This window comes from Myxine glutinosa, chromosome 2 (assembly GCF_964187855.1).
Source record: "Myxine glutinosa chromosome 2, kmMyxGlut1.1, whole genome shotgun sequence".
Taxonomy (NCBI): Eukaryota; Metazoa; Chordata; class Myxini; order Myxiniformes; family Myxinidae; genus Myxine; species Myxine glutinosa.
This window is the reverse complement of record NC_136262.1, coordinates 70,119,722-70,135,681: the sequence shown is the minus strand read 5'-3', so window position 1 is coordinate 70,135,681 and position 15,960 is coordinate 70,119,722. Positions and strand designations below refer to the sequence as shown.

Genomic DNA, 15,960 nt, shown 5'->3' with positions numbered 1-15,960 from the left:
TATGTGGTATACACTTTCAAACTAGTGAGCTCCTGTAGTTGTACCAATGAACTACATACCATGATGGATTAAATTAAGTGATATGTTGGCTTTAGAGTTTATTTTAAGTTCACACTTAGTAGATCCCTGTTGAATCAGAGTAGTGTTTTTTGTTGCTGCAAATTCTAGGCGCTTGCTTTATTGACGATGGATATATGATTTTGAAAGAATCAACTCTCTAGAGTCTAGATTGATTGTGTGGATCAATTGTAACCTTCAGCTAACTGCCGCTCTCGAAAAAAAAATGAAAAAAAGAGTGAACGAAACAATTGCCGAATGTTGTTTGTTGGTGTCCTGTCTGTGATGTACCTCTTCATCCCTTGCATCCTCCCACTGTTCACCTTCCCTCTTCCCTTTGAGTGGACGTCGGGTTGGATTGGATTTGTAGCGTGGGAGGGGTTGGTATTGTGGAAGGTGAGTTCACTCATGGATTGAGTGATTGGGTTGGGGTTTGTGGGTGTAGATGTGGTACAGACATATGGGCCTACTGGCCTTTTGGGTCAGCATTTACTTCTACAACGTTTTAGGATATGAGTCGTTTTAATGCAATATAGTTAGTTCTACTTTAAAATATTACTTTTAAATCATTCCTTGTTTTTGTGATGCACTTTCATTGGCAGCGTTTTTAGAGCTATTTACAGAGTCAGAACTTTTGAACACATATTCATGTATAATTCTTAATGAATGTTATTGATACTTCATTGAGACATTACAAACGTCTATTCGGTATTTTGCGTGTATCACAAAAAATATCACAGACCAATTTATCAGTGCTTAATAAATCTATATTTGCAAAAATTGTGAAAACTTTATTTCAGAAAATGAAAGGCACAACAACCCATTTATGTTTAAAAATTACAAATACTAACGTTATAGGCACAGGTTGGCCTTCATCAAGTACTATGCATGTGTTAAACACCTTTCCAGAGCGTTGCGGATACGGATACGGATGCCTCATATTGTTTAAATTTTTACTTGAGCTGGCCAGTTCCTAATTTGGTGAAAAAGGTAATAAATTGTATCGTAAATGTTGTGCTGCAATAACGTGGCTGCCGAAATGTGTGATATCACGACTACTATATTGTGTTACAGTCCCTAGCTCTCCACCCAAGGACCTGACTGTCATTAGCAAGGAGGGAAAAGCTCGAACTGTGATCGTTAACTGGCAGCCACCTTCAGAAGCCAACGGAAAAATTACGGGTGAGTGTAAATAATGTTCCATCACCATCTCTATCTCAATGTCTGTCTATGTCGTTGACTACAGATGTAGGCATCGACAGATATATATATATCTGCCATATCTAGTTTGTATGCAAACACAAAGACAGCAAGCCGGGAATCTCCCGCAATGACGCTATCTCCGAGGGCCTTTCACTTCCTCACCGCAGGCAGGTTGGTGGTCTTTCCGTCTTCTACCGACTCCTCTCCGGCCTTGCTCCCCCAGCTCTCTCTGGGCTCTGTCCCCCAAATATTCCTACAGGTCGCACAAGATCTGCCAGCAACCCTCTTATGGTTAAACTGCCAAAATCAAGACTCTCTGCTCACCTTCACTCCTTCATTCCTCTTTTCTCCCACCTCTGGAACAAACTCCCTCACTCTCTTCAATCCCACTCCTCCCTCCAGGTCTTTAAAACGGCTGTTCACCACCATCTCTTATCTTCCCCAATCCAAAACCTTGATCTTTTCTACCCCCGCTAATTTCACCCCAAATCCACTTTTTTGAGGTGCCAACTTCTTTCCTGGAAGTCCTTGGTGTCCTTGCGTTTTATACCTATCCTACCTCCCCCCAGGCCCTCCTCCTCCCACACATCTCCCGATGTCCCTGCTCTCAAATGTTGTGTTTGTGTGCTTCCTTCCCTTCTCTCCCCATCTTGTCGACCGCTCCCCTTTTTATATACTTTGTTTGCTTGTTTGTTTGATTTGTTTGTTTGATAAATGTTAGCTCTTTCACGAGCCTCGACTCTGTATACAAAAAAAAAAAAAACGAGAACGGGCACTCGGTAGAGCGCATACCTTCGCCGCAGCTACTGTTCTGTACTTGGCATGGGAGTGTAGGGAACAGAACAGTGAACAGTTTGGTGCTGATTTCATGCAAATCGGATAAGAATTGACCGAGTTATGACAAAAAAACGCACATTTTGCAAGGTCGTGACCCCCCTGACCTTTGACCCCCAACCGCTAACAAGGGTAATGTCTTCACTGGGTCATGTCGTATATCACAAGATCGGGCATTGAATTCTGAACATTTTGGCATTAGTTGCATGCCAATTGGATAAAAATTGACCGCGCTATGGTAAAAATACGATTTTGACCTTTTCGTGACCTTGACCTTGACCTTTGACCCGATTGCTCCCAAAATCTAATCAAATGTGTCCCGTATAATAACCAATCATCCCACCAAATTTCATGCAATTCGGTTGAATACTTTTTGAGTTATGCGAATAACATACACACACACACACACACAGACATACAAATAAATACACAGCGATCAAAACATAACCTTCCGCTTTTGCGAAGGTAAAAAGGTATACCAAATCTGCCTTGCAGGAAAATTCCAAAAACAGGTGTGAATATACAGTAAGATGTCACACATGTAACCGAAACAGCAACGGATGCAGCCCAATGATTGCAAAAAAGTCAAAAGAAAAATATAAAGTGAAATATCAACAGAAATACACCAACAACTGGTAGAACAACAACTGGGAGAAAGAGCAGGAAGGAAAAAAAAGAGTTGGACATATTGGGCATCGACAAAGAAGGCTCATTGGTTTGGCTAGGAAGAGGTCAACACAACTGAGATTAAGAATGAATCATAATAAATGTCCAAGACCAGGGCCTTTAAGAAAATGGCAGGACTTAGTCAACTGGACAAGTGTAGGTTCCACAGGGTAGAAACAGAAAGCACGAGCCACCTCCTATCAGGATATAAAAAAACACCTGATGTCAGAACAGCGATACACACAAAAGCACCACAAAGTATGTGGAGTAATCAACTTTATTTAAATATCCCAGTTACAGAAATCTCATGGAAACATAAACCAAAAGCAATAATTAAAAACAAGGAAGTAATGCTCACTTGCGACCTGATGATCCCATCGGGCGTGAACATTTGTGACCGGATATAGTACTGATGTCCAAAAAAGAGAATATGGTGTTGCTCATTGAGGTGTCAGTATCCAGCGCTTTTGGCCTAAACAACACAGAAATCAAGAAAATGATCAAATAACAAGACCTCAAAAATGAAGTCAAAAGATTTTGGAATCTGAAGAGTGCCGAAATTGTGTCAGTGATAATTGGAGCAATGGGATGATGAAGAAGACCCTTACGGAGATCTTAAAATCCATCCCTTGGAATATTGCTACAAAGGAACTGCAGATGGAGGCTGTCCGGGGCTCGGTGACGATCCTGGAAAGAGTCCTCGGAACAAAACTTTGAGAACAACAAAACGTCACAGCGTGGACCATGAATCATGAACCAAAATGGAGTGGATATTTCGAGACCTGGGAGGACTACGTTCCACCTTCTGAAACCCGAATATGGAGATAACAACCATTGACGCACACACAAAAACTCATTAATTTTTACACCTGTCATATTTAGTGACAGTTTTGAAGCACTGGTTAAGAAATATCTCTACAGTGACCTTTATTGAACTCTCCAAGAGCTAACGAGTTCATTCTGTATCTCCACTTTACCCAAACATACCTTTGATGACTGTGAGCCTTCACAGTGTTGCGATGAGCCTGATTTCAAATGGGATGACATTTTTAAGCCTTTGCTTGCGCTGCCCAGGCTTTGGATGTTTGAGGATTGCTCATAAATAGAAGTCGTTTTATGTGACAGTGACATTTAAGTCGCTTAGATGTTGAAACATCGTTTTGGTTCTGCATGCTCAGAGGCAATCTTTTCAGATGCTCAGAGGCATTGGGCATACACAAAAATGGCCAAATATATTCACCTCCCCTCCCCTTAGTATGTACTCTAAAGTCAAAATATACTTTTCCTTTTCTCTCTCTCCTTCATAACCTATTCCTTCTTCCTTCCTCTTCGTTTCCTTCTCAATTTTTTTCCATTCTCCTCCATTGTACTGCATTACTTCACCCTAACTGTTTTTCCTTACATACTGTTCTCATCCCAAACCTTATGTGGTATCACAAAAAGGAATATATAAAGCTGATGAATTTAAAGCATTATTATATTGCAAATGATCAAACATACTATATGGTTGTCTTACTGGCTCGTGGTAAAGTTTGAAGCTTGATATATCGCGGACTTGACCTCCCATACACTTGTAAGCCACACGTAATACCTCACCAACACGCGGAACATCCATCCCACCTGGGAAATAACTCCAACAAGCAAGACTTTTCATTCTCTCAACATTTGAGGTTTTTCTCTCCACCCATTTCATTTTTCTTTGCACTACCTTTTGTGAATTTTCAAGTGAAGATACAGGAGTCTGTGGTTATAAAATGTACCCTTTCCCAAATAATTGCATTACTGGAGGATTATATGTGACCAGGTGTTAATACAGAGAGGAAATACTTCCCGGCAGAGCAAAGCAAGGGATCCCTTCACTAATCCTAATCTTCTTGCAGTCGACTACTCCATTACAGCCGGAGCGGCGGCTCACAAAACCGTTCCTAAGGCAATACTGGCTGACTGCCTTGGCGGGTAATCGTCATACGTTTTGAGCTGAGGCCTTCAAAGTCTGTGGATGTGAGATCTAATTCGGGTATTTCAATATCCTGCAGGGTACTACACTCACAGTCTGGATTATGTTTTTGGTGCATGTGATAAATGTGCTTGCACCTGTTTAGAAGCACTCTCAGAAATATGGCAAATGCTATAAAATTTGTGGTTTAGCTCAATGGAATATTTGTATAACAATTACTGCTGCTGTGCAAATGTAATACCAATAGTATTGGTCCACAACTACATTTCCTTTCCCCCCACAAGGCAAAGCAGCATGTGCTGTATGGAGGTATGTCATCAGGACATTTTTGGAGAATGCTGCACTCCTTGCTTTGAAGTGGTGTGGCAGTCAGGTCCCCATGGTAATCCATGCCTCGCCCGCTGTCTGTGAGAAATTGGTTCAAAGACGAGAGTATTGAAAATCTGCAACAGCCAGAAAGGCAAGGGTCCATTAGATGGGTTTATTGAGGTTTTCAGTTGTCATCTGTAAATGTTGAGAGTCTTAATTGAGTGGAGACATTTTTTGGTCTTCACCACCAAAAACTTCCTGGTTCAGGCATCAGGTGGAAAGCTCATGGCATTGTGTTTGGGCCCTTCACAGTTTAACTAATGTAGAGTTTTTTTGAGCAAGGGAAAACCATCAATCCGCAATACTCCGTGACTTGCTCCTCAATGAAGTGATAAGCAACCTGCTGACGACAGCAAAGCATGTTCTCCATCACGCAACAATTGTGACCACCAATACGTTATCGGAGATAGGTTGAGAAGTTGCAAATCAACCCCTTACAGCTCAGCATCGTCACCTTGCCATTTCAATCTTCTTGCACCACTCAAGGAGCGTCTGAGTGGCATTAAGTTTACCAAAGAAGAAGAGGTCAAAGCACACGTCCTGAAATTGCTGTGGAACCGTCTCAAAGATTTCTCCGCAGATGGTGTGAAGGCTTCAACCACATCCGATGCAACAAGTGCATGTGCGTAGCGTGGGAACACCTTGAGAAGTTGGCGAAGTTTCATCAAACACCTCGCACTTTATGAGTTTCTCGTATAAATGGTGCACACATCTTGCAACATCGAACCACCTTCGAGTTTATATTTTGAAGCAGACATTTGCATTTTTTATTTATTTTCTTATGATTGTGTTATTTCCTTTTTATTATACCATTTGGTATTTTAGAAAAAAAAAATTACTTCATGACACATCACCTTACTCTATAGTGTGACAATTGCAATTTCTACAAAGCTTCATGTGATTCTGTGAACGCCATTACCATTTTATAATCGCATCGCCCTCATCATCGTCGGGTTCGCGTGCAGCACGTCGCTTCGGCTTAGCATCAGTTCTCCCAGGTGGTGCGGCAGTGCTGCTGATGCAGTGCCCTCTGTAGGTTAGAGCTGCAATTTGGCAGGGACACATTTAGACTTGTGTGGGCCTCTGCCATCAAAATGTCATCATCAAATTATTGATCGATATAAAATTTAATGTCCCTACCAATGTTATAATTTCAGGGTTTTTGTACTAACATGAAAAACAAATCAAATGTTTCTTACACCTCAAACAGGTTTATACAATATAATGTACAAATTCAATTCGGCCAAGGTGCTGGCGATAGCTATAATCTCATCAATATTCAAAATAGTGCTTTTATAGTGCATCCAAGTCATTTCTCGTTGATTGGTTAGAACGAAGCGACACTCCTTTTGAAAATAAAATTTTATTTCGATGTTAAATGATAATTGCATTCCAAAACTCACCTCAAGCCATCTACCTTCTGGAATGTGAATTAGATCTTTAGCTCCTTTGCCCACGCAGCAGGAGGTGGGGTTTGCAAGTGTGTGTCTGTGTGTGTGTGTGTGTGTGTGTGTGTGTGTGTGTGTGTGTGTGTGTGTGTGTGTGTGTGTGTGTGTGTCTCTGTGTGTGTGTGTGCATGTATGTGTGTGTGTGTGTGTATTTATGTATATATATATGTGTGTGTGTGTGTGTGTGTGTGTGTGTGTGTGTGTGTGTGTGTATATATTTATGTTTGTGTGTGTGTGTGTGCGTGTATATTTGTTTGTGTGTGTGTCTGTGTGTGCGTGTATATTTATGTGTGTATGTGTGTGTGTATGTTTGTGTGTGTGAGTGTATATGTGTGTGTGCATGTATATTTGTTTGTGTGTGTGTATATGTGTGTGTGCATGTATATTTGTGTGTGTGTGTGTTTGTATATGTGAGTGTCAGAAGGTTGAATGCAGCCTTCCCAGGTCTCAATGTATCGAGTTTGTGTGTGTGTGTGTGTGTCTGTGTGTGTCTGTGTGTGTGTGTGTGCATGTATGTGTGTGTGTGTGTGTATTTATGTATATGTGTGTGTGTGTGTATATATATTTATGTTTGTGTGTGCGTGTATATTTATGTGTGTATGTGTGTGTATGTTTGTGTGTGTGAGTGTATATGTGTGTGTGCATGTATATTTGTTTGTGTGTGTGTATATGTGTGTGTGCATGTATATTTATGTGTGTGTGTGTTTGTATATGTGAGTGTCAGAAGGTTGAATGCAGCCTTCCCAGGTCTCAATGTATCGAGTGTGTGTGTGTGTGTGTGTGTGTGTGTGTGTGTGTGTGTGTGTGTGTGTGTGTGTGTGTGTGTGTGTGTGTGTGTGTGTGTGCGCGCGCGCGCGCGCGCGCCATTCACAACTACCATTTGAGATTTTTCATCAGTTTTTCACAAGACTAATTAATAATTTGGTGAAAGAAGGGTCACAGGTCAAAGTCACATAAAATCATCAATTTTCATTTGATTGACTTGAAATTTCAACATAATTTGCAAATTGGGTCACTAAATTGTTTCACCAATCAAAAGCTAGATCAGATGTCTAGTTCACCAATCAAAAGCTAGCTCAGAAATCGAGTTCACAGATCTCCACCAAAAATTGAATCGATTCGTCCTCATCACACACCCAACCTGTCCAACAAATTTCGTCTGAATCCGTCCACATGTTTTTCCGATATGGTGCTATATATCGGTTTTGTCCTATGTCTCAATGGTGAAGAATCACTTACGGTATACTCTAGTAGCCGGATCCGGATTCATACCTTCACCAAAATCTAATCATTTCGTCCTTGTCACATACCTAACCTCTCCACCAAATTTCGTCCGAATCCGTCTACAACATTTTGAGATATCCTGTTCACAAACAGACAGACAGGGGTGAAAACATAACCTCTGCCCACCTTCGGTGGCGGAGGTAATAAATAGGTCACTCCTAATATGAAGATTGATTGCAATTCTCATATATAGATGGAATTATGTGCAAAACCTCAATGTAGCAATGTCATTAGCAATGTAAATGTATAGTCTGTAAATGCTTAACAATGCAGAGAGCAGGGTCAACGAGACCGCACTCGGTAGAGCACATACCTCCGCCAACCTGAACAGTTTATGTTTTCTATCTCACTGATACGCCGGATCTGGATTCAGACCTGAACCAAAACTAATCAGCTTGTTCTTGTCACCTAAGCAGCTCGTCCACCAAGTTTTGTCATAACTCATCCATAACTTTTATAAATATCATGTTATTATATTTCACTTTTCGCCCGATCCCTCGATGGTGAAGAATCACTTAAAAATTAAATAACTCTCGTATCCGACTCCATATTCAGATCTTCACCAAAATCGAATCGAATCGTCCTTGTCACACACCCAACCTGTCCACCAGGTTTCGTCCAAATCCGCCCTTAACTTTTTGAGATATCCTGCTATGTATCGTTTTTGGTCCTCTCTCCCAATGGCAATGGTAAAGAATCATTTTTAAAATGATACTAGCCGGATTTTGGTGAAGATCCGGATTCGGAACCGGCTAGTATAAATTTTTTAAGTGATTCTTCACCATTGAGGAGTAGGGCTAAAACGATATATAGCAGGATATTTCAAAAAGTTGTGGAGCAATTTTCCCGAAACTTGGTGGACAGGTCGGGTGTGCGAGAAGGACAAAATGATTCGGTTTTGGTTCAAGTCTGGATCCAGATACTGGATCTATCAGTGCGATAAAAACCGAAGCTGTACAGCCTGGTGGAGGTATGTGCTCCACTGGTCTCCGTTCTAGTATTGCATATGAAGACGGTGGCCTCTTTTCATGAATGGAACAGCAAAGTGAGGTTGGACATGCACTAAGTTTCCTCTATAAAGAGAATTGATGGACCTGATGGAATGCCCATATGTATTTACAATAGGATATTCACGACCATCCCACCTCTCCATTTCCTCAGGGTACATTGTATATTATACCACCAACAAGGCAGCTGAGATGCATGACTGGATTGTCGAGCCTGTGGTGGGTGACCGCCTCTCGCACCAGATCCACGACCTTACGCTCAGCACGCAGTACCACTTCAAGGTCCAGGCACGGAATGCCAAGGGAATGGGGCCTATATCGGACCCAGTCTCCTTCCGTACACCCAAAGGTAACTTTGGTAACTGTTGATGTAAGGGTGAGTGCACAGTGTGCAATGGATATAGAATTGATTTATGGCAAGCCTTTGGTAAACATTTATTGGGTTTATGACCTGAAGAGTCATGTTGTTAAGGGATTGCATTCATATTTATTTGATAAACTGGAACAACTTTGAAAACGCTTCAGGTGAACGTTATTTCTTCACACCTCCTCTTAATTACTCACCAGGTCACATTAGTAGGTTTGAATGTATGGATTTTCCTCCATTTCCCTTTATAAAAATCTCCTATGATTTATCATGAGATCTGCTGGAAACCTGATGGGAGCTTCACAGATTTTGTTAGAAATGTCTGCATAGGGACTGTTTGTCATAGGGGGTTAAGCAATTGGTTCACTTCTGTCTGTCCGTCCACAAACATCAGTTTACGATCAAGAAAAAAACTTTATTTCAATTAAATGTTATATTTTAAGCACAAATTGGAAAACAAACCTGTCGTGTTTAGCAGTACTTTGGCTCTCAATTTTTCCTGATCGTACATGTGCAGAGAGGAATGATATAATTAATTTACTCTGTCTGTCTTCCTGGCCATAAAGCAAATTGAAAATCATTCCAAACAGGAAACTTAAGTCATCAATGACACAAACAACGGACATGAATAACTAATGTAATGTGTTAGATAAGGTGGTGAAAAAGCCACTGCGTCAACAGCGGTAAACTTCCGGAATGAATTTTTTATACCTTTACAATCTTTTTTTATTTAAATACAATTATATACTTGAAGATCCCATGGCATCCTTTGCGAAGAGTAGGCGAGCTATCGCCAACACCATAAACAAAATCCAAATTCCTGCCCTAGCCTACAGAGGGAATTGCATCAGCAGCACATCCGCACACTCAGCCAATGATGCTACCATGCAGCCATGTATTTTGGAATAATCTACATTGGACAATAACCAACACGATTACATAATCTCAATAAAGTTTTTATTGAGCTCAATTGAGCTAATCCATGCTCAATTGCCTGTGATTTATATCTCTGTCTTCCCCTCTTTCTCGAACAGCATAAATCCTCGCAATATCACGATGTCATTGTTAAGATAGATGCTTTGTCTGATAAATTGATACGTTTGACTTTACCTGATAAGTTTGACTTTACCTGATAAGATGACTTTACCTGATAAAATTGCTGAGATCTATGTTTTTCTTCATTGATGATTTTCATAGCTGAAAAGTTTGGCGTAACTTTATCATTTACCTTGTGTTGCTTTTCATTCACCCAATCAAATAAGCCAATACATACATATACACAAAGAATTAAGTTAAGCACCCCTACACAACGAATTAAGGTAAGCACCCCCTAATATATATTCTTTGTGTATATGTATACATTGGCATATATTCTAAGGTATGTGAGATCAAATAATGATTGGTATGACATTAGCAATTATCCATTGATGAAATTGAGTGATCAAAGTGAAAAAAAGTGATTGGTTGAGTCAGTGATCCGATCACGTGGGTCCTACACACGTTATTGACGCAAAGATCGCTAGAGGTCTTCTCAGAACAATGACTGTACGTTAGAAAACATAAACGTCATCCACACTGTCCGTGATGGACCTATAGCTCCATACTTAAATTGAGGTGAAAATATGCCTAAAATTCCCAAAAAATTTCACCTTAAATTATTCAGAATAAAATATTGAAAACGGCATGATTGTTATGTTTTTATGTGACCATAATATCACTTCTCCAGAAAATATAGCAATATCATGGGTATATTACACTGTTTTGACGACAACAAACTTGTAATGTGCGAGGTTGTAAAAAAACGGGGGGGGTGCTTAACTTAATTCTTTGTGTATATATATATATATGTATATATACATGTATATATATATATATATATATATATATATACTCAGAGGCAAAAGTTATTGTGACATGGAATTTTTTCATTGGTAATCTTGTGAATGAATTTTTGGATTTGAACCAGAGAAAGAGTGTGTTAAAATGGTCGAAGAAACGCAACCAAGCAGTTGTTGTTCGAATTGCATGAAATTTGCAAGAAGCATGACATATTCGAGAAAAATGGCCAGCAATGTTCACTTTAAAAGGCCAGACAACCAGACGCTTATCATTTCCACTCAATGCAGTCTTAAGAAGTGCAGAAGTCAGAAAAACACCTCTATTCATCGTTTTGGAATAAGTTCGACATGCCACACCTCGGGGAAAATGACAGATGGAGAGCTATAGGTATGCTTCAGTCTGGTACCTCGCAGCGTGATGTTGCTCGTCGATTCAACGTCCATAGAAACACCATTTGGCACAGCTTCACCGAGCTGACGGTAGGACACATGTCTACAGGTGCACAGGTGAACGTTACATCAGGCCATGTGTTCTGGAAGGGGATCGTTTTGGAGGTGGGGGCGTTATGATCTGGGGTGGGATAACAGCTGCAGCAAGAACGCCAATGATTCTGATTGAGGGGAACTTGAATGCTGTGAGGTACCGAGACGAGATTTTGCAAATGGCCGCTTTACCGTTTTTGCAACAGAACGGCCCTAGAGTGACGTTTCAACACGATATTGCCAGACCACACGTTGCTCGAGTTGTACAGCAGTATCTTAATCAGAACAATGTTAATGTGTTACCCTGGCCTGCAAGATCCCCTGATTTGTCACCCATTGAACACGTCTGGGATGAAATGGAGCGACGTTTATGACGTCATCCGAATCCTCCAAAAACGCTGCAGGAACTCCACCAAATCCTTCCTCGGATATGGAATGATCTTCCCAAGGACTTTCATCGACGTTTAGTGGCCTCAATGAGGCGAAGGTGCCAGGCCTGCATCAATGCACAAGGTGGACACACTCGCTACTGACTGTGTGAACTTGCTTGTGAACCCCCTCTTGTGTTGTGGCTCATTTGCATATGCCAGGTGCACTGTTCTTATGGACTGTTGATCGTTACCATACCTTGAAACATTTGTCTTTCCATGTAATAACATTTCATTCGCGGCAGTAAAAGTTTAACACTGATTCTGTTTGTTGTTTGTGTGTCACAATAACTTTTGCCTTTGAGTATATATATATATATATATATATATATATATATATATCGATTTATACATCTATATATCGGTGGTAAGGTGTTTTAAATTTTGTGGTGGTGAGGTATAATCATCCCAAACTTCCAGACTGCACCTACCCCTCCCGTATGTATGCGCTGAGGGGTTCTTTTTTGAATTTTTTTTTTCAACCGAAATCTTCAACCTAGATTGTTTATAAAAATGTAATATCACAAACACTACAAATAAATTTGTGCAAAATAATTGTTTGTACTATGATTGGTGTGAATCATGACCACACAGCAACTCAGGTACAGTCATTATCCTCAGCTAAAATAAGCCCGTTCCTCAGTAACGACGCTTGGTGAGGTGAGTGTCGCGAGCCGAGCCAAGCTAGTATAGATTTTTTTTTTTTTAATATATATATATATATATATATTTATATGACTCGTGTTAAAATTTTCCGATCTTATACAATCTTAAACTTTCCTTGGGATAACGCTTCTGGGATGTTGCCTCAACAAACCTCACTTCCCTCTTCATGAATGTTACATTGACATATCTTGCTTCCCTTTTCGTGGATGGTACCCCAACAAACTTTGCTTACCTCTTCATGAGTGTTACCTTTGCAAACCTCACTTCCCTCTTCATGGGCGTCATCTTCACAAACCCTGCTTCCCTCTTCATGGATGTTACCTGTGAAAACCCTGCTTCTCTCTTCATGGATGTTACCTTAAGAAACCTCACTTCCCTCTTCATGGTTGTTACCTTCGCAAACCTCACTTCCCTCTTCATGGACGTTATCTTCACGAACCCTGCTTCCCTCTTCATGGATGTTACCTGTGAAAACCCTGCTTCCCTCTTCATGGATGTTACCTTCATAAACCTCACTTCCCTCTTCATGGTTGTTACCTTCGCAAACCTCACTTCCCTCTTCATGAATGTTATCTCGCAAACCTCACTTCCCTCTTCATGGATGTTATCTCGCAAACCTCACTTCCCTCTTCATGGATGTTATATTTGCAAACCTCACTTCCTTCTTCATGGATGTTTTATTTGCAAACCGTGCTTCCCTCTTCATGGATGTTATAATTTGCAAACCATGCTTCCCTCTTCTTGGATGTTATATTTGCAAACCGTGCTTCCCTCTTTATGGATGTTATATTTGCAAACCCTACTTCCCTCTTCATGGATGTTATGTTTGCAAACCCTGCTTCCCTCTTCATTGATGTTATCTCGCAAACCTCACTTCCCTCTTCATGGATGTTATATTTGCAAACCCTGCCTCCCTCTTCATGGATGTTACCTGAACAAACCTCACTTCCCTCTTCATGGATGTTATATTTGCAAACCGTGCTTCCCTCTTCATGGATGTTATGTTTGCAAACCCTGCTTCCCTCTTCATGGATGTTACCTGAACAAACCTCACTTCCCTTTTCATGGATGTTACCTTTGCAAACTCCTCTTCCCTTTTCATAGATGTTACCTTAACAAACCTCGCTTTGTATTGCACTTTTTTCTCATTTCTGCTGGAAAGCTCTCCAATATAGTTATAGCAGGATGTCATTTGGGTTAGTAACGAAGCACAAGCTTGTTTCTTGGCATCAGCACGACGACTCTGTTCGCTGCAGTGTCCTCCGCAAGACAAACTGAATTGGGGGGCCCTTTCTCAACCTCCGGAGTTTTTCATTTATTTTATCTCCGTTTGCTGACGTCCATTTTTCTCACCTCATTACATTTCCCCCTGTTTTGTCATTTTCTAAATGCTGACATCAACGCAGCCTGCTCGTTTTGTTCGCAAATAAGGTGTTAATTGGCATGCACTGCAATTCTCTGTCCCTTTCTCTCTGACATGCATTTTAGCCGCATGGCCTGTGAAGAAAATTGACCAAAGTAATTGAGTGCGTTTGCTTTGTAATCCAGGGCACGATTTTCACACTTCAAGCTCTTCTACTTCGTCTGCCTATCATGCACGTTTTCTATAAAATACGGCAATTGGTGAGAAAACAAGAAATGGCAAATTTATTGTGGTGTTTCCATCCATATTACATTGGGCTTTGGATAAGCAGGGATCAACAAAGGTGGACAAGCACCATAAAATAGCATGAACAAAGGCACAGGCAAATAAAATCACAAAAATTGAAAGGTACACACACATATACATAACAAGGAACGATGTATACAGGGACAAAAGTATCCAAAACAAATGTATACACATGTACGTACAACATGAGCGGCACATGGAGATGTACACAAAGGTAAACATAACCTTCCGCTTTTGCGAAGGTAACAAAAGCGTACATTTACAGACATAGCCAAGGCCATACAAATTGATGTGTATATACAGAAGGGTACAAAGAGAGACATTGCCATATCCCTGTTGATTGTGGAGCGAATTGAAGATTGATAAGAGTCGGACTCAGAAATTGTACCCAGCAATATATTAAAATGGACATTTTGTCTTGTCCAAACCTTTCGGCCTGTTGTAGTCACCTGGTGCAAAATTCGGACATTTGAGATAACTGGCTAATAAGCAACTGCTCCTACATAGAATGGAAATAGCAGTTTTTTTTTTGTTTTTTTTTTTGGTTTTTATGAGATATTACCTGCCACAAAGCATTTAAAGCCACCCAAGGTGGGGGCTGCACAAAGGAAAGTATACATATTGGACAAAAATGAGGAATCTATTGGCATTTTGTTGCTCTTTTATGGAGGTAAGTTGGGATTAAGGGAAAGCAGAAAACAAGGTGATCTTGAACTAGACACAGACAATAAGTGGGTCTTTTTTTGGTTGAAAGTGACAAGCCAGTCTTTTCCCCAGTTCATCACACTCTCTAGGTCCAGATTGAGAGTGGTACTTGCATGGTCATGGGTAGGAGGAGACAAGGTTCCTGGGAAGGTAGTGTACAATGTCGAGGCATCTGCGTAAATGCTTAATTGAGAAAGAATACAATCAGGCAGATCATTGACATATAACAAGAACAATATTGGACCCAACACAGACCCCTGAGGAACACCAGCACTCGTATAATCGACAGGGGATAACTGTCCCTCATGTACCACAGAGATTTGACAATTTGCAAGGAAGTCAGTGATTGTGTCAAGTAATTTTCCAGAAATGCCATATGATTTTAGCTTATGGATGAGGCCCTTGGGCCACACTTTGTCAAAAGCCTTTAAGATATCAAAAGCATCAATCCTGGCTTCTCCATGATGATCCAAAGCCCTATTCACATGTTCAGTGATTAGGGATAGAACATCACCAGTAGACCTTGACTGTCGGAAGCCATGCTGGACATCGTTTAGGAGGTTGTGGGTTTCCAGATGAGTCATGAGTTGTTGTTTTATCAAGGATCAAACACTTAGCTTATAATGGGTAGAAGGCTAACAGGCCGATAGTTAGAAGGATCAGATTTCTCACCGGAGCCTTTAAAGATGGACTACAGAAGCCTGCTTTCAGCTAAGTGGAAACACAGACTTTGACAGACACAAGCAATACAGCTTTGAGAGAACAGAAGACAGTTCAGGGGAACACATCTTCAAAACAATTACAGGGATTCTATCTGGTCCATTAGATTTTGAAATGTGAAGCCTTTGAATAATCTTAGCAACTTTCCTGGGTGTGATGATGATAGTGAAAAATCTGATGTCAAGACGGGAAGGACAAACAGGCAGGACAAACAGATGTCCGTGGTCTTCAAGTGTGGAGTTTTCAGCAAAATACTCAA

General features: G+C 40.6%; 1 protein-coding gene across 1 annotated transcript in view; it reads left to right on the top strand.

Moving 5' to 3' along the window:
* The window catches only part of NEO1 (neogenin 1), a 389,738-nt gene that overhangs the window by 294,022 nt on the left and 79,756 nt on the right, over nucleotides 1-15,960 (top strand). Inside the window, exons 19-20 of the mRNA XM_078773416.1 lie at nucleotides 1,132-1,239; nucleotides 8,980-9,174. Of these exons, the coding sequence (XP_078629542.1) occupies nucleotides 1,132-1,239; nucleotides 8,980-9,174 (303 nt within the window). The remainder of the gene's footprint in view (nucleotides 1-1,131; nucleotides 1,240-8,979; nucleotides 9,175-15,960) is intronic.